Source organism: Nothobranchius furzeri, chromosome 6 (assembly GCF_043380555.1).
Source record: "Nothobranchius furzeri strain GRZ-AD chromosome 6, NfurGRZ-RIMD1, whole genome shotgun sequence".
NCBI lineage: Eukaryota > Metazoa > Chordata > Actinopteri > Cyprinodontiformes > Nothobranchiidae > Nothobranchius > Nothobranchius furzeri.
In genome coordinates, this window is record NC_091746.1 from 55128326 (window position 1) to 55147737 (window position 19412).

A 19412-nucleotide genomic window follows, 5' to 3' on the forward strand; every position below is an offset into this window, starting at 1 on the left:
GTGCAATAACTGGACTGAGCGTTTGGTGGTTCTTGGCTCAGACGCTGTACTTACACCCATATCGTTACAGGCATATTGACATTTTCTAACTACTGACATTTGACTAAATTAGCAGCAGCCGTGTAGAAAAGCAAGTAATAACAAGCCTGAGGATTTGAACTGCGAGTGCATTTGATTGTTCAGCTACTTCAACTCCAAAAATAAAGATGACGATAAACGTGACTTATCTTTGCTAAATCACATGCAGCCCAGAGAGAACAGACAGTCATTTTCTTTGTGCAGTAATCTCTGTTTTCTCTGTGACCTTTACATGTAAACCTTCTGCAGCAGTTTGACGCTCAGAAGACGTCATGGTCCTGATGTCAAAGAGCTTAACTTCTGGGATTGTTCAGACGATCTACGTTCTGTGTCCGCCTCGGTGCTCCGCAGCACTCAGCCCATTAAGTGGTGGGACTTTAGATGGTGCCACTGGCACAGAACAAGCCTCTGGTGACAGTCAGCTGATCCAAGAGATGATCCAGAAGGCCCCTTGCTTTATTGTTGTGTGTGTTGGAAAGGTGGTGTTTGCAGCGCCCGTTGTCATAGCAGGACTTTGTCCGAGGCTGGACGCCATAACGTAAATGTTGATCCAGTTAGAGGGTTTCTAGCATACACATGCACTCTTGTAGATGTGTAAACTAAATGTTTAAAGATGATGATGTATATTAAACACAATGCACAAAAAGCCCTAACACCAGTCACAACTCAACATCTTTATTTGTTAGAAAATCTCAGTGAGATGTGGTTGGGATCCAGAAATAATGGCGTTAAATACGTTTGGATCTTTTATGTTCTGAAATAGGTCCAGAATTTGGGACTTTAGCTGTGAGAGCATCCTTTAAAGATGTGTTTAATTGATACATTTGCAGTGGTCTCTAGTCGGAATAAATGTTGTACTGGGGGGGGGGGGGGGGGGGGGGGGGGGGCTTGTTTCAGGGACTAGCAGAAGGCCACATGAGACGAGAGCTGAACACGGCAGGATTTAAAGTCTTATTTGCTGATATTTGGACATCTTGACTTGGACTGGATAAGAGAAATGTAACTCTACCACTGACTCAGTTTGCTCTGTAACACATGGATGTCTTATCTCCACAAATAACACAAGCCAAGAGGTGTTCTGCTGTGTGGTGGAGTTGCTATTGCTAACAGTTAGCTTCTATTAGCCGAGATGTTCTCTGCTGTCTCCTGGACGCTAAACCAAAAACAGCCTTTCCCGTCACGAGTCAAGATGGGCAAGTCCATGAATGGAAATTCGCAGTGTGATGTAGATGTATCAGGTTTTTCAAAACCTAGAGTTTCAGCGTCTATTTTCTATCAGAAGCTAATGCAGGAGATAGGTGAAGTAGACTATTTTCAAGTTCAGGCTGCATTAAAAATGCAGAGTGACCCATTATAATCAGAAATAATCATTAATAAATGTATTTTTCAGAGTCCCACACCTTTAAGTCAACAAAGTCGACCAGGATAACAGTTGTTTTGTCTCAGAAGCCGTTTTAAGATGGCATTTTCATCTCACCAAATCCCAGAACCTGAAGTCAGCAACCTCTCCCCATGTAAGGATGTTGTTTTCTTAAAACTCAGCTGTGTTGCTGTGCGAAGGTCAAATGTTTTCATTAAAGGCCTCTTGAGTTCTCTTAAAAATGAAATAAAAAAACTAAAAGTACGTTCAGTAAGACAGCAAGGACTAGATGTGCTTCATCTGCATGTCAGCTGAGTGGTCTGCATCATCAGCACATAACCCTGGCCAAGTTTGAATTAGACACATGTAAGTGTGTGGCGGGACATGCAGAAACACACACTCTCACTCACTCCCCAGGAGGCAGGGTGAACAGCTCTGGTGGGATGATGGGAGCACACATGCTGTCCTCACAGGATGAGAACATGGTCAAGGGAATAAGCAGCCCTGGCAGTAGAGACGGGGAAAGCTAAGTTCCCTCTCACTGAGCTTTAGAAATAAAAGAATCCTTTTATCTGAGTTGAATGGTCTTTTTCTGTCTGCCTCCCAGGTCTTTACTGCTAGCTACTCTGAAAAATGTTTAATCACACAACATGGGTGCTTAAAATCTCTTATCTGCCTAGAAAATGTATTTCCTTATTTTATTGAATTATTTAATTTTGTTATAACTTACTTACACTTTCTTATCTAATTTCTCTTAATTGTTTGCAAATAAATGTATTAGCAGTAACAACGTGTGGCCCTTTAAGCACTCAAGGCTGCTGGTTTTAAGTACATAACGTAGCTGGACAGAACTGGAACAAGATACTTTAAAATCACATCAAACGGATGTTTTGATGCGGTCTGTCAGTGCAGACTCAGGCCAAAAACAACGTGCGGAGGGAGGCGGGTTAAAGAGCAAACCTTATGAGTGGTTATCTGACCCTGCAGCTGTGGCTGGAATCTCAAATGTGTCAGTTTCCACTAATTCTCCACAATTCTGTAGGTATTTAAACAGGGGCAGTCCTAGGGAGAGTCCAGGGTGGCCTAGTCCCACCTTGATGATAGGTTTGGGCCCACATGTGCCCCCCATGCTGAGTTGTTAATTTAGCCAAATGCAAGGCGTGGAACCAAAGCATTTATAAGGAGTTGAAAAGAAATTTTAGACAAATACTATCATGTTGCCACTTGTGTAAATAACTATAAAATGTATGTATTTTTTGCAATAAATTAATTTTTTTTAAACATTTAACAGCCTGCTACCTCTGCAGAAACATTTTAAAGTTTGTTTATGTGCACACAATGCGACAAGTTATTACAATGGGATTGGGGGCAGGAGTGATGCTGAGTGCGCTGGCCAGTCACACTCCAGCTTACAGACTGCAGGATCTGAACGAATCAAATCACCAACCCCCTGATTAATGTGCACCTATATCAGCTGTACGGACTTCACCACGTCTGTTTGTCTGGTCACATCCTGCAGATGCTCTGTCTCACTTGGATTGGGGAGTTTGAAGCTTGTATCGAGATCTTTGTGATGCGTCAAAACAGTTTTTGCAATTTTATCTTTTTACCTCGAGAGGATGAAGGTGATCTCCTACATGAGCTCTTTTCCCACTGAGCTGATGAGCCTCGACAGTGGTCAAAGCTGTTGAGGCTGACTGCAGAGGTAGTCACACAGGTGAATCACTGAGTGTGTTATCGGGACATCCGCTACAACAACTTATCGCTTGTTAAATGGCTGTTATAAAAGAGATAAGGTTGATGGGAGGAGTTGAGGTTGATGTTTAGATGGGGTCATGTTTTTGGAAAGGTTAATGTTTAAGTGCACATGAACGCCAGGAATCCCTGGACTCCCAGGAATCTTGGCTTCCGTACGTTACGCCACACGCGCATCCACTTCAATGCAGAGCTTGTTTAGCTCACACACTCTGAGATCGTCTTCTTTATTGCATCGGAACGTGATTTTTGATTTTTTTAGTTTGTAAATAACTTCCCTAAAAATGCTACTTAAGTGAATTTTAAACAAGGAGTTAGTTCAGGATGTTCCTGTTTGTTGCTCAGCTGACTGTTTGACGTCGACTGTGTTTGTTTCCACGTAGCGCAAACAGCTGCGATCCAGTCACAGGCAGCCACTCAGGGTGCCTGTTTGGATGGATTTTTAATGGCAGGTGCAAGTACTCACGCCTAACCCTTGTGATCAGATCACCCAGGATTCATGTTGATACCAAACGTAAGCAGCACGCTTTCAGACCCCCGTCGTTTCACACCCAAGCTTTAGCAAACTTTTGACTGCACGAAATAGAATTTAAAGCTTGATTTGCAAAATGTTGACATCAGCCTCCCTAGTGAGGCTCGAGTCAAACGAAAGACAAGAGCACGGCCTTTTCTGTTGTTATTGTTTAGAAAAACATCAACACAGGATGATCTCACAGCTGTTTTGTGTAACTTTATCTTTATTGTGTCAAATGGGGTCATATCCATAAAATGAGTTTGGCTGCCTGAGCTCTGTTTATTCAACATCTTTGCAGATGTTTGATGTGATGTGTGGTCTCTAAACATTAAAAGGGAGAAGACAAGAAACATCTAGCTGTTTTCTATAAAACTAAGGCTGAACTTAACTAAAACACTGCTGTGTAGATAACAACAGCTATGAGCAGACTTTATGCAGCTTCAGGAAATTGAGACTTATCTTCTCAGTGATTTTTTTTTAATGGCCAGTTAGTGAATAAGTACCCGTTTAGAAAATCACTGCAATGCTGTAAGCAGGAAGGTCATCTGCAGGCCACAAACAGTCTGTAACTATTTAATGCTTCCTAGCTCCAGGGTGGAGGAACCTGACAGCTTTCAGAGAAGTGACGTCACGGCAACATTGTTCATTAAAATCCTGTAACATGGGAAGTACTCATGCAGGAAGCAGCTATCTCCGTGGAGGTGATGAATATCAGGCGTCAGAACCATGTCAGACTCAGCTCAAAACACACACACACACACACACACACACACACACACACACACACACATTTATAAAATAGTTATGCAGTAAAAGTTTATTTTACCCTCCATATTTCCTTGTGTTTCTAAAGGAAGTTGGACAAATATTTCCTGTGACATTTGAAACAATGAGGGGTGAAAAAAGTTAAACCAAAGCCGCCGAGCAGTTAAATAACCAAGTGTGAAAGAAAAGATGGAGGCCAAACTCACCAGGATTGTTTTCTCAAAACTTCTGATCTGTAAGAACCATCTTTGGGAAAAATATCTGCTAAAAGTCCAAAAGAGGATCTCTGTGACTTGATTTTGTGTGAAAGTGTTTTTGTGATGTTTTCTGTTCTTCCATCTCCAAATTTTAAAAACAATCTTATCCTGTTTAATCTGCCTCAGATCTTTGAAAACTCGACACTTTTCAAGAACAGGAATTTGCCAAAACAGAGGATAACTGGTGCGGTTGTTTGTTGGGTCTACAAATGTGCAGCATTTTAATGGACTCAGTTATTTTTGAACATAGCTAAGTGGATATTTAATTAAATTGTCTTAATATAGATCATATTTCTGAAGAACTGTCTTCTGTTTGAGGAGCTGCTAATTTCCTGGTTCCCACAGGATTTTACTAAGAATTTCCAAATCAGATTAAAATAATGAAATATTATTTTTTTTCAAAGAATTAAAAAAAAAGTTATTTTGGTCCAGTGTGGGTCTTTGGAGGACAACTGTGGCTCAGGGGTTAGGAGTTAGTAATTGGTTCGTTGCAGGCAATGAGTAAAATGAGTAGCTTTGTGTGCTGGTTCTTTAAAAATAAGTACAGAAATGAGTTTTTTAATGACAAGTGTATACACGTGCAAGCACACACAGCAGATTAATAGACTGAACTCACCAAATGAGATTTTAATCCCAGCAGTTTGTGCTTTGTGATCAGCACTGAACTAAAAGGTGTTAGCTTTTCTCCACTAAAAGGTTAGCTAAACTAGAACTTGTTCCATCGGTGACGACGTTTAACAGTTGAACCGATTAACAGACCCGAAATAAAATGTCAGGAAATTCCTAACATTTTATTCACCTCATCATTTTTTCCACCTGACAAAAATAATTATCCAGAGCACCTTCTCCACCAATGCGCACTTATTTATTTAAAGTTTCTCACATCTAGAGGCTCTGAAATCATGGGCTCATGGGCCAGAGATCACGTGGGTGAGTAGGTCACACAATTTGGATCAATAAGCAGCCTTAAGTGAGCATCTAGTATGATTGACAGAAAACCTGATAAATAATAAAATGTTTACATTTTTTTTTTGTTCAACTTGAAATGATAGGCCCCTAAACATCATAGCCCCCTGGCCACCGCCTCAGTTGGCCTTGGTTCATTGCATCCTTAGATAAGACATAAGACACTTCACCCCCTTTGCCTGCTGGTGGTGGTCAGTGGCACCTGTATCAGTGTGCCCCAGGGCAGCTGTGGCTACAATGTAGCTCATCACCATCAGTGTATGAATGGTGAATGATTGACTGTAGCGTAAACAGTCCTCTGACTCAGAATGGTGCTACACAATTTTCACACTTTCATACAAATTTCATACTTTTCACATGTTTTAACAAAAAAGTCTTTGACCGTCTTCAGCTGGTCCAGAACTCTGCAGTGAGGCTCTTAACTGGAGCAAACAGAAGAGCACACATTCTAATGTCTCTGCACCGCTTACCCATCATGACTATAACTTTCAATGCTCTACGTGGTCAAGCTCCTCCCAGTATTAGTGAACTGTTAAAGCCTTATGCTCCAACCCGAGCCTTCAGGGCCACCCACCAGAACCTTCGAGAATTTCCAAAGTATAGATATAAAAGTTGAGGTGATTGCTATTTCCAGACTGTTGCACCCCAACTTTAGAATGATCTTCCTTTATCCTTATGTAGTATTGGCAGTCTGGGCACTTTTAAAAAAACAGCTAAAGACCCTTTTATTTGAAGCAGCTTTTACCTAAACCTTTTATTTTCGTATTTTTAACTCAAATTTTTAATCATCTTTCATCAACCTCACTCTGAATACACAAAAAAAAGAGCTCATTCTGGATTTCAGGAGACACAGTCACACACACACCCCTCTCCTCATAAATGGAGAGCGTGTGGACTGTGTCCCCTCCATCAGGTTCCTCGGCACCATCATCTCTGCTGACCTGTCCTGGTCTGCCAACACCAGAGCTCTGGTTAAAAAGGCTCAGCAGTGGCTACACTTTCTCCGGGTCTTGCGAATGTGTGGCCTGGATCAGAAACTGCTGTTGGCTTTCTACCACTGCTCCGTGGAGAGCACCTTCACCGACTCTCTGAGTGTGTTATGTAGGCTCCACTGCTGAGGACAGGAAAGCTGTTCAGAGGACAATAAACACTGCCCAGAGGATTATTGGCTGCACCCTGCCATCCCTTGAGGCCATCTCCAGAACCCGCTGCCTGAAGAGAACCACTGCTATCCTCCGTGACCCCACCCACCCTGCCCACTGCCTGTTTGACCTGTTGCCCTCAGGGCACTGCTTCAGGTCAGTTAAATCACATACCACCAGACTTTTCAACAGCTTCAACAGTGTTGAAGCGTTTGATGGATTGTATAAGTGAGTGATTGTGTTTTTCACAATGTTGATCTTGTGGTAAGCTACAAATTAATTTGCCCCTTGGGGACCAATAAAGTTTTCTGATTCTGATTCTGAGCTTCTTCCCTTGGGCCATCAGAACATTCAACACAACAGCACCATTCAACCCCCCACAGCCCTGTCAGTAATGTGGACTAATCCGTTTTGAATCCTTTTAAATTGTTGTTTTAGCAGATCTGAATCACTGGGTTGCACTGCACTTTCTTGGTATTTGCTAAATGTTTTTAGTTGCTTTTAGTCCTCTATAGTTTTGATATTTATTGTTATTTATTGTCTTATGCACTGTTGATGGCGAAGCATCTGTAATTTAATTGCCATGAGCAATTACAATAAAGTCTATTCTTCTTGTTGTTTTACTTTATTATTTTCTGATGTTAATCTATATCTGTTTTGAGATCATTATGTTTTATTTTGTTTTGATCTATGTGAAGCATTTTGCGATTCTATGTGTTAAGTGCTATATAAATAAAATGCACTGTAGGAATTTTCAAAACAGAAATTATGAAACATTTTAGATTGCATTTTGTAGATTTATACCCTGGCAACTTTTGGGAAAGTTCAGCCAAAGGGCAAAATCTACAGTTGTCTTTCAAACTGTCTCCACGAGCTAATGGACAACAAACAACATGATGTTGGTCAACATGGGGCAGTCCACCAAACACTGTTGAAGAAGATGCAAATACATCCTTTTTCTAAGTTCTATCTGCTTTTGACTCAAAGAGAAGTCTAACTAGTCCAAGGTGGATGCCAAAATCGCTTCAAACGAGCCGTCGCCATCTTAGGTGTTCAGCTTTGTTTAGGGATGTGTATTGGTAAAATTCTGGTGATACGATATGTATCACGATACAGGGGGACGGTGCGATATATCACAGTATATAGTGATTCATTCAGTCAGATGATATTAGCGATTTTTTTTAGACTGAATGTATTGTAGGAAAATTCAATAATCAGTCCAAACTGATACGTAACATTTTCAACTTGAGGTATCTGAACCATAACAGAGGGATTTACATTTCAATGGTGGAAACAAAACCCATTGCACACTGCTGCCAACTAGTGGTCGGCATTTGAATTGCACTAAAAGAAAAGAAAATACACAAATGTTTGTATGTAATTTCTTCTAAAAGTTAGATAGACGGCTTTTGAATATTCATATAATATCGCAGGAGAAAATATTGCAATTTATTGCTATATTGATATTTTCTTACGTCCCTAGCTCTGTTGCATAATCCCACCCACCAAACAGATGGAGCACTGTGATTGGCACACCACTAAACTGGTAATGATTGCTGAGGTTGTATGGCTAGATCGACATGCGGAGCAAAATCGTTTTGCTTTTGCTACTGTCCATCTAGATTTCTAGGCTTTTATCATTAAAAAACGTTTATTTTTTTTATAGTGAAGATGCTTAAAATGATGTATTGTGTAGTTCCCTGAAATATTGAGGCAATCTGATGTACAACTGATGATTTTAATACAATTATTTAGAAAGAATCATGCCAAAACAATAATAAATGTGCAATAATACTCTTTAAAAATAAAAAAAGCTGTTTTGTTTTTCTAAACCCTCAGATGTTTTCATATTCCCTCAGAATAATTAAAAATGAGAATGCAATAAACAAAATAGAAACCAGTCTAAAATAACATTGTCTTGTTTTTATTTATTTATTTTATTTTAGGCTGAAATCTAAACAAATCAGCAGCAGGGTGGATGTAGCAGCTTAATGAGCTGTTAACATACTGTATGTCTCTCTCCTCACTAACACTGAGCTGTAACAGACTGTAACTGTGACTCGTGTTATCCTTCTGTGGTCCACTGACTGCTTGTTGTCAAATTATTACCCTGAAAACATGAGAATGGAGCTGAATTATTAAGCTACACTAAATCTGTTCAGACCAAATGCAGAAATAACCACTGAGAATACTATAATCTGCTGCTTTATAATCTTTAAAGGTGTTTAGTTAATTAATAGAGAAGACTGGCTGATAGGTATTAGGTCCAGTGGGCGGTGGCCGGTTTAAAAACTATCTTAACATCAGGCTTCACACAGAGTAACACACAAACACACAGCAAGCAGAGCTACACAATGCCAGGAAACTGAAACCTAACACCAACTCAATGCTTCACTAAATGGAGTAAGAGATTGCCTGAGTCCCCATAAAATTGTTCAGTTGCCAGATTATAAATCTGTTTTCAAAGAAACAAAGAGGCAGGATAATGAAAGAGGAGGAAGAAGAGCAGCAGATGATAGTGTAGAGTTTAAAGACATAAATCTCGCATTATGCAGTTGGAGTCAATATAGGCTGCATTTAGATTATTGTTGAAATATGTTCAAAAACAATTAGATTTCTCCTAACTTATTGAAAAACAGGCTTTCACTGCATGGATCTTCTACAAAATAAAACATAAAAACAGATGTTTAGATGCTAACTGAATCTGTAAATGTTTTCATACCCCCCAAAAGATGTGTGTGTGTGTGTGTGTGTGTGTGTGTGTGTGTGTGTGTGTGTGTGTGTGTGTGTGTGTGTGTGTGTGTGTGTGTGTGTGTGTGTGTGCTTGTGTGTGTGTAGCTGCTGTTTAGAAAATCTGTCGTCTATACTGTCATGCATCTAACACACACACACACACATACACACACCAGTTACAAAAACCCACAGACTCAAAAACAGTTTCTTCCCCAAAGCAATAACCACCCTGAACTCTCACATGCACCGATAACACAGCCCTCCACTTCCCACTTCCTCCATTGACCACCACTATCTATTGATACCAAATTCCATGTGCAATAATTGTATATACATAACATTACTGTCCATATGTACACAGCGCTGCAGAACTGTACCCCCCCCCCCCCCCAGGTTGTTTGTTTTACACTGAGTAGGAGATGCTCTGTATCTCACTTTACACCTGTATAGTGACAATAAAGGCATTCTATTCTATTCTATTGTACTTTTAGGTCAGAATGGTGTGTCACTGACCATTGCCACTTTGTGATGGTGTGTGTGTGTGCGTGTGCGTGTGCGTGTGTGTGTGTGTGTGTGTGTGTGTGTGTGTGTGTGTGTGTGTGTGTGTGTGTGTGTGTGTGTGTGTGTGTGTGTGTGTGTGCGCGTGTGAGCCAGGGTAGGAACTGGCAGCCAAAGTGAGCACAGCAAAAACTAGAAACTTTATAAAGTAAACTGTGATGCTGACACATTCTTAGACTTTTGCATTTAAATGAAAATTTCTGAACAATATTGACATGGTGACTCAGTTTAAGCAGGCGTGCGTGGATTAAACAGGCAAACAGAGCTTCTCTGTGCAGCTGGTGCTGGAAAGTTTGTGCATCATTCAAAAGTTTCCATAAATAATGATTGAATGTGGCTATTCCACTTTAGTCTGATAGAAAGAAAATTTTAAAATGATCTATAAGGCTGCCTTTTTAAACTCAATTGTTCCAGCTGAGATTTTATCAGGGTTCCCTGGAACTCCTTTAAAATGTGTGAGCATTTTGAAATCTTGTATGCAGGAATAACTGTGGTGTCGACAGACCCCAAATATTTCCTTGTTGTGTTTGTGAATCTCATTCAGCTTGAACTGAGCTGTGCTGTTGAGCAACAGCTGACCTGACATCAGGACAGATGTCTCCAAAGAGGGCAGAGTCCGTCTCTTTCCAGTGGTTTTGTGTAGTTTTGAAGGATGTTTCTCTGAGGTTACCAGCTCCACCAGTTGGGGTTTTCTGTCTAAAAGTAATATAGCCCTGGTTATAATAGCCCTTTAAAGTCAGCTAGACAGCCAAAGTGTGTTACAAGGCTAAATTAAACACGAAAGTAAATGTAGATTAAGCACACAAAATAAGAGGGCAAACAGAGCCAGAAATCCGTAATGAAAGTCACCACTACAGAGCGTTAAAAGCTTTCCTGAATAAAAAAGTTTTAAGATTGGATTTAAGGTCAGAGATTAAACGCAAATCCAGTGGGAGCTGGTTCCAGAGTTGGGGTGCTGCTACAGAGAAAGCCCGGTCACCCCAGTGTTTATATCTCGTTTTCGGAACAGTTTAAGGAAACTGGGATGAAGACCGCAAGAATCTACCACTCATGCTAAAAAGTCAATAGGTCAGAAATGTAGGATAAGGCCAGAGCTTTAAAAACAAACAAAATATATTCAAAAACAAACAGACAGCTAATGGAGAGCAGTCAAAGTGGGTGTGATATGCTCACGTCTGGGGGTGTCAGTCAGTGCGTTTACATGACATACATAACATCGTGGCTTGGGCGAGGTGGAAGGACAGCGTGGTTCAAAACTGCTGTGAGGTCCAATAACACCAGGGCAACAGGACACTTGCTAACATAGCAGAATTCTGTCCTATTGTCTGAAGCCAGACTGAAATTTTTCTAAAATAGAATTATGATCATCGTCAGTCTTATTGTAAAAAAACAAACTTTCTCAATTTCTGCACCGATCTTCTCCTTATAGACAAATCCTCCTAAATATGGTTCAGTCACACTCTGTTAATGATACTGTTGTCATTTTGCAGCAGTCGTGTAAAGTTTAATGTGGAAATCAAATGGTAAATGGCCTGTATTTGATATAGCACTTTCTAGAGTCCTGGAACATCCCCCCCACCCCCACCCCCATCCCCCTCCCCCCAAAAAAAGCGCTTTACAACACAATCAGTCATTCACCCATTCACACACACATTCACACCCTGGTGGGGATGAGCTACGATGTAGCCACAGCTGCCCTGGGGTGCACTGACAGAGGCGAGGCTGCCGAGCACAGGCGCCACCGGTCCTTCCGACCACCACCAGCAGGCAAGGGGGGTTAGGTGTCTTGCCCAAGGACACAGCAACAGACTGAGCGGGACTCGAACATGCAACCTTCCAAATTACAGGGCGATCACTTGAATCCACCACCGTCGCCCACAAATCGAGTGACAGAGTGTCTCAGTTTGTTTATAGTTTAACCTCATGTTATTAGTAATTGAATCACCAAGCCCTCCTAAAGAGGTCCTACGTTTCTTGCACTTTCTGTCTCAAAGAAACCAACCTGTAAAGAGTTTGAAAATGGGTTCAGATGCCCGTTGCACAATGATGTCCAAACTTCCTGGGACACGAGAGCAAATCCCTGCATTCATTGATGAAATTAAGATCCTTTAAACCTTTGAGACATTTTGGAAACTCCTTTTGCCCTTGAAGATTTTCATCTTCCTCAATGAACTTAAAAAGGATGAATGAATAGATGCAAGGCTTGTTTCTTCTTCCTCTGAAAAATACATCAAGGTAACATTAAAGTGTTATTTTGCATGCCTTTGCTAAGGCATGAATTATGTGGCCCACCTGTAAATCCAAAATAATGACTAAATGCATTTGGCACTATGAGCAACATTATTGTGTGTCCAACAGATCCACTGTAATTGTTCTTTATAACGACCCAAATTTGTCCGATTATTTTCAAATTGCTGTGTGAATGTAAGAAGGGTAACATACCCCACACACATAAACACACACACACACACACACACACACACACACGTGTCGATACACATAGCTACTCAGAGTGTGACAGGCCCGTCAAACAGCAGCTCTAAGGATAATTTGTTTTTGCTCTTAGCTTTTATTTTTAGACACTGCCCACACTCTTTGACTTCTGACAGTCAACTGTGACTTCAGCCTAAATGTTAGGATTGCATCTTTGTAAATTTCCAACAACAATCTCAAGCAGGAATGAAAATGGAAAGATGCAGCAGACACTGCCTCTTTAATTAGGACTAAGACATAATGAAACAGGTAGCTCAGAAATTCACATGATTTGCTAATCATAAGTCCAAAATGGATTTTGTTTCAGTTTTGTACATAAAAACAAGGAAATGTGGGTAGACGGGTAAATCCATCCAAAGGGATTTATTCAACTTATTGAAATGAGGGTAAAACTTGAAAGGGCAGGGTTTTGGCAGCAGTAGCTCAACAGGTAGAGCGGGTTGTCCAGTAATCGGAAGGTTGCAGGTTCGATCCCGGCTCCGGACAGAGAACTCTGCTGTTGTGTCCTTGGGCAAGACACTTAACCCACCTTGCCTGCTGGTGGTGGTCGGCAGCCTCGCCCCTGTCAGTGCGCCCCAGGGCAGCTGTGGCTACATCGTAGCTCATCCCCATCAGTGTGTGAATGAGTGTGTGAATGGATGAATGATACACTGTAGTGTAAAGCGCTTTGGAGTCCTTACTCTGAGAGGCGCTATACAAGTGCGGGTCATTTATCATTCATTCATTTGTTTTCTCTGTCATCCCCAGGATCATCAGTCAGTAGCATCGTAAGCTGGTCAAAACCATCAACAGTTTATTCTGCTTTACGATGAAGCAAAGAAAGAGACTCCCATCTGAAACTGATTGATCTGAAAAACTGATGCTACCAAAAGGAAAATGCAATTTTAAGGGCTCAATGTGTTTGTTTTTCCTTTACTGCAGTTACAAACAATTTAAATATGTCATAAAACCAATGACAATAGCAACATTATAATTGTTTTTTGTTCAGCTGGTTTGTGCAGAGGGGCTTCACATTAAAAGGCTGTAGAGCAGGAAATTTGTAGTCACAAGGCTCAGCAAAATTGTATAAATGGATTAAAACCAAAACAGAATGTGCCCTTTTCCTCTTGTGCGCACATGAAACTGCACGTTTGTGTTGTAATTGTGGAAAACGTCTCCAATATGTGCAGCTTTCTCTATTGATCCCAAACTTCCTGCCAACTGCAAAGAAAACAGCATCAAATGTGAAACTCTTAAAGAGTCGTAAGCGTGTAGACGTGAACGAACAACGTAAAAAAATGCTGGTTTCCGTAAAAGCTTGATGAAACGTTTATTCCGGATTCAAAAGAGACTTGTGGGAAAGTTGGAAAGCGTTCCTAATTTGTTGTAACTTGTTACGGCCTGTTTAAAGCCTGGAGGAGACTCCTTTGTGTTCCTGTTCCTCACAAGAGCAAGATGGAGAAAGGAAGGCCAGCCAACATGTTCTCGTTTAAAAACGATAATAAAATTGTCCTCATCCTGAAGGTTAAACTCAGAAAGGGTCCCAGAAAGGAAGAAAACACAAACCATGTGTTACCAGCTGGTCAGCATCCTAGCTGTTCCTGTAAAAACAATGGCTCATTATTTTTTAGCTTCTCTCTTTCTTTCTCTCTCTCTCTCTCTCTCTCTCTCTCTCTCTCTCTCTCTCTCTCTCTCTCTCTCTCACACACACACACATATATACACATATGTACAATGGGCAGCTTCAGGCCATCAGATTAGTGCAGATTGACCCCTTCCCCACCCTGAAGAAACTTCCGTTTTCCTCCCAACCAATCAAAACGTAGAGTTGGCAGAAAGTGTAATGTGAGACCAATGGTCTTGGTTCAACACGTCCAACCTTGGGCGCAGCTGGAGGCTAACAGAAACAACAGCTGTGGTCCTTCACACATTCTCACACCACATCCTTACTTTGTTTCACACCGTTTAAAACCGCCATCGGCCGCTGACTCATTCAGAATTAATTGAGCAACATACTGGCTCACACCTCAGAGAGATTTGTGGGATTTACAATGTGCACCGCTGCTGTGGATTAGCCGTTTGGGTGGCTTTGCTGTATGTGCCACTCTCTGGGTCTCTCTGGGTCTATCTCTGCTGGACACACTTGAGGATTTACTAGTTTAAAAGCTGTTTAAGTTGCCTCTAGAAGCTGTAAAATATCTGCATGAGCTTAGCGGGCCTGGTTTAAGTGTGGAGAGCGGATGATGCAGTGTGTCCTCTCCTTCCTCTCCCCTCAGCTGAGCGCCGGATCGCCCTGCAGCTGCGAGGTCGGCCCTGACGGGACAAAGAAAAAGAAACCCAAGAACCTGTGAGTGCTCCAATCATTAAACTACATTTCTGTGTTCTGCTTACTGTCTCTCCAAGAAGATGAGAAGTTTAGATGACAGTGAGTGGATTTTTAAGGCTTTTGTTTTCATGCAAATTTAATCAAGAAGCAGTTTTACTCACTGTTTAGGGATCCATTGTTTTAACATGAGTGCTTGTGCCCAGACAGTTGATGAATGATAACGTTTGCATCTCCTAAGTGGTGAATGTGATTAGTATTGTTGAAGCTGTTCATTTCTGTGATTCATTAGTGTTTTAGTGAAGGCAATAGCTACCTACGGTGGGGCTGCAGTGGATGCTGCAGCTGTAAACACAAAGAGAGATGCTGAGGTGCAGCCCCCTACATGTGTCTAGCACATTATCAGAGGTGTGAGAAGTGTTGTGTTTGTCTATTTTCTGTGTCGACACCTTTATGGTTCCTCAGCTGTTCGCTCTCCTTTCCATTAACACAAAGTTCCCGCTTATTTCATTAAGGGCCACAAAAACGTGGCCGTGCATGGGCACGTTCAGTCCAGACAGCTCGTTCTGCTGTTTAGTTAAACAGCAGATTAAGCGATTAAAATTCCACCACCACCCCCCCCTCCTCTCTCTCTCTCCAACAGTAGGAACAGTGTTGTCTTTCTCCCCCAAACAGATTGAGTTTCGCTTTATTTGCTTTGATAAAACTGCTAAAGTTTACAGAATTGATTTCAGGGATAAAACTTCTCTGTCGCAGAAATGTTCTATTTTAAAATGTTTTTTATTCTCTCGATTCGTAATAGATTTGTGAAAGGTTACAGTTGTGGATTTGCTAAAAACTGCACTGAAACACATTTGAACCCTTTGAACTGGCAAATTTAGTCTTTATTTGTTACAAAAACATGCACTAAAATAAAGAATATTTAAATATTGTGTAGAAGTTAATTAGAAGTTCTGTAGAAGTTAATTATGGATCATCTCAAGGGAGTTTATCCTCAGGAAACACAAGTTAATAAATAAATAAGTTTGAATAAAAAGTTAAACATTTGTGCTTAACATTATTAATACCTCAATATATTATTATTACATTCTCACAGTCTTAAATTGTGTTATAAAACTCGTTACTTTAAATATAAAAAGTCACAAAGGCTTATTTTTATATTTTGCTTTTCTCTGGACATTAAAGGTATATTGACATCTTATTTGTTAGTTTGGTGACTCAGCAACAAAATTTCATGAAAGCAGCTGATAAACTTTTATCCTCTTTCTTTTTATGTCAAACCAAAATAATAGAAAAGCCTAAATTTAAAGCCAGAAGTTAAATCCTCAGTAGCTTTTGTTCTAATGTGACACAATTAAAAGAAACCTGTTATCTTTTATTCATCTATAAGTCGTTAAGGCGTCAGAAGGGTCATGCCGTTTAAAAATCAGGAGCTGTAAACTCTTGACTTCGCTGGACTGACAGTTTAATCTGCTGTGTGAAGCAGTTCCATAGATTATCAAGTCTGTAACTGTGTAAACACTTTATCAAGTTGGCGCTTGTCTATGCTTTCCTTCGGGCTTGACTTCTGTGTGTTGATAGCTTTTTGTCAAGCTCTCCAGGTGCGATGACCATCAGTTTATAAGGTTTCATGTGTCATTGTATGACAGGAAACATTAGCACATTTATGAAACTGATGAAAGCTTCACAAAGAGGAAAAATGCCTTTTGCTTTTGCACTTTTCCTGTAATCATAAGTCAATAAGTCCGAGCTTTTAAGTGGAATCAGTCTGTGCTGCTTGGTTTACCGCTCACTAGTTTTCACCTGTTTCACAACATTTTCCATCAGGCTTGACTATCAGTCAGTAGCAATACTCATTTATGATAAGTCACCCAAATAAGCACGCTCTCAACACAATATCGTTCTGTGTGACTCAGAGGAATACAAATTCAATATGTTGGTGCCAAAGATTAGAATCACTTGCTTCCCAGCTGAGCCAGAAGTTATTTATTTATTTATTTATTTATTTATTTATTTATTTATTCATTCATTCATTCATTCATTCTAATGGGAAAAGACTGATATGTAACATGTAGAAAAATTCCCAGTAGTTAGATGTATAGAATAAACATATTTGACATGGTGAAACATCCTGAGGCATTTCTGTGCCCTTTGACCTCTGACCTGAATGATTTTCTGCTTTATCTGGTGCTAACCGACAGTTCTTAGCCCCCCTTTCTTTAACGATTTGAACACATCTGTGCAGATTAGACCTGGATGATCAGATCATGGCTTGAATCTAGTTCATTTGACTAAAGGTGCAACCTAAAATCAGCATATTTTCACAGGATTTTGGAATTCAAAAAAACTTTGAGAGAAGGGAAACTCTCTGGATGATAGGGAGAAAAAAGGTCAATCAGCTGATAAGGAGAACCTTTGAAACCTCTAACCAGAACTTACTGAAAGTGACACAAACCAAGGGAGAGTCTGGGATTGTGCTAGAAGACGTCTGATCTGGAGAATTCTACCTTACAGCCTACAGGTCTGTAGTGTCTGCACTATCATCTCAGTGCTAGATACCACAGGGCACCTTCAGAGGTCTCGCAGAGTCCATGCTTTGGTCACTCAGTGATGTTTCACACCCCGTAAAGAACCAGCAGCATCATATGCAAGAGTGATCCAAAGCTGTGTTTCCACCATAATGGAGGGGGGAAGGTCACAGGAAAATGTGATGGCTTGGTCCTCCCAGCTGTTGTGGACCAAAATTGGTCCTTTTTTGCCACAGTTATTTGTGTTGGAAGTTTAGAAATAGCTATTTTAAAGGCACAATGTGTAAGAATTTTACACTGAAATAATCACAATGGTCTAATGTTTCAATAACATTGGAAGGAAAGTTACATTGAAACAGCCAGCTGTGGGGTTGTCAGTTTATCTCCTTTATAAAAGACTAACGGGGGACGAAGTCACTGCGCTAGATTTCCCCTATCCGGAAATCCCAAATCTCTGTTTACATGGACACTGACTGAAGTGATCCAATCATGCTGTGAGTATACATGCACCAAGCATTCAATCAGATTAAACAGGTTGAGCATGCGCAGAGTAATTCAACACCATATTGGGTAAAAAATGCCAGCGTTGCGCTAACAATGCCAAAGGTTGAATCAGAATGTTGTTTTCTAAACACTATAGGGGCCAATATGGGCTCATTCTGAGAGGAGAAGAAGAGCTTCTTTTCCAATTACCAATAGTGAAATGTATGTATCTACTTATCAACGTACTGTATATGACTTTTAAATAGCTTTGCCCATCAAATTTGAGACGCAGCCGCGAAGGTCCGGTAAAACTACCCTGAGGTTCCGGTTGTAGAAACGGGCCCATTGTGTTTTTTTATGTCATCATATACAAATATTTTCTAGTTTATATTAATGTCTAAAAATAATAGTTTATCTTCTCACTCATGAACATTTTATGAAATTCTCCTCTACTTTCTGATCATTCCTCCATCTCCTTTAGTTAGTATTTTTGCTTACTTTGTTCACCTACTTCCACCCACCACCTCAAACACACACACACACACACACACACACACACACACACACACACACACACACACACACACACACACACACACACACACACACACACACACACACACACACACACATTTTGCTTCCTGTGTTTAGTTTTTTTGGATCCGGCACAGCTGTTTTCCTAGAATTGTCCACACAATCTCTTCCTCTCTGTCTCCCTCTATCCTCTTCTTTTTCTATTCAGTCCAGGTGTTTACGAACAATTAGCTGTAAAATCAGAAACCATCACCTCCTAACATAGAACACAAGGATAAAACATAAGGAAGCGTGAGCCTGTAGACAAATGATTTGCATATTTAACTCATTTAACTTCTTCTCATATGTATAAAAAATCTGGACGGATGGAACTGGGTGGAAAGCAAAAACACCATCTGTGTGTTTCTGGTTCCAACAGATGTATAGATGCATTTACATATCATAAATATAATTGACCTTTTCTTATGTTATACTCTTAAATGGACCTTTTATCGCCCACATTTGCAAAAGGACCATAATGTTTTTGCCTATGGTTATTTATTTTTGTGCTGGTGTTTGTTTATACTATTGTTGGTCACATTTCTCATGAACAGATTTAACTGAAACTTTCATGGAATAATCCAATAATAATTGGATGTACTCCTACATATGTTTAACTTTTGAAGTCAACCCATGCAAGAAGGCCCGACACAGCTAAAGGAATTAAGCGACATGTCAAAGGCTGCAACTTGTGTCAACTTTCTGTACACGGAGCAAAGATGTTGTGTAGGTATGTCCGATACGATATATAACATTGGAAATTACCAGTATCGGTTTTTACTCGGTTAATGACCCGACGTTTACATAGCATGCACATGTTATACATAAAACTCTTCAGCTAATTCTCTTCCTACTCAAAATGTAAAAATATGATATATCAGAGGTAGTTGTCAAATTTAGCATAG

The 19412-nt window shown here is 40.4% G+C and overlaps 1 protein-coding gene across 6 annotated transcripts in view; it reads left to right on the forward strand.

Annotated features, from left to right (window-relative positions):
- rgs3a (regulator of G protein signaling 3a) overlaps positions 1-19412 on the forward strand; it is a 164709-nt gene that overhangs the window by 134751 nt on the left and 10546 nt on the right. For all 6 annotated transcript variants that reach the window (XM_015942701.3, XM_054744384.2, XM_054744383.2 and 3 more), the window contains one exon: positions 14877-14947. In XM_015942701.3, coding sequence (XP_015798187.3) covers positions 14877-14947 — 71 coding nt within the window. The remainder of the gene's footprint in view (positions 1-14876; positions 14948-19412) is intronic.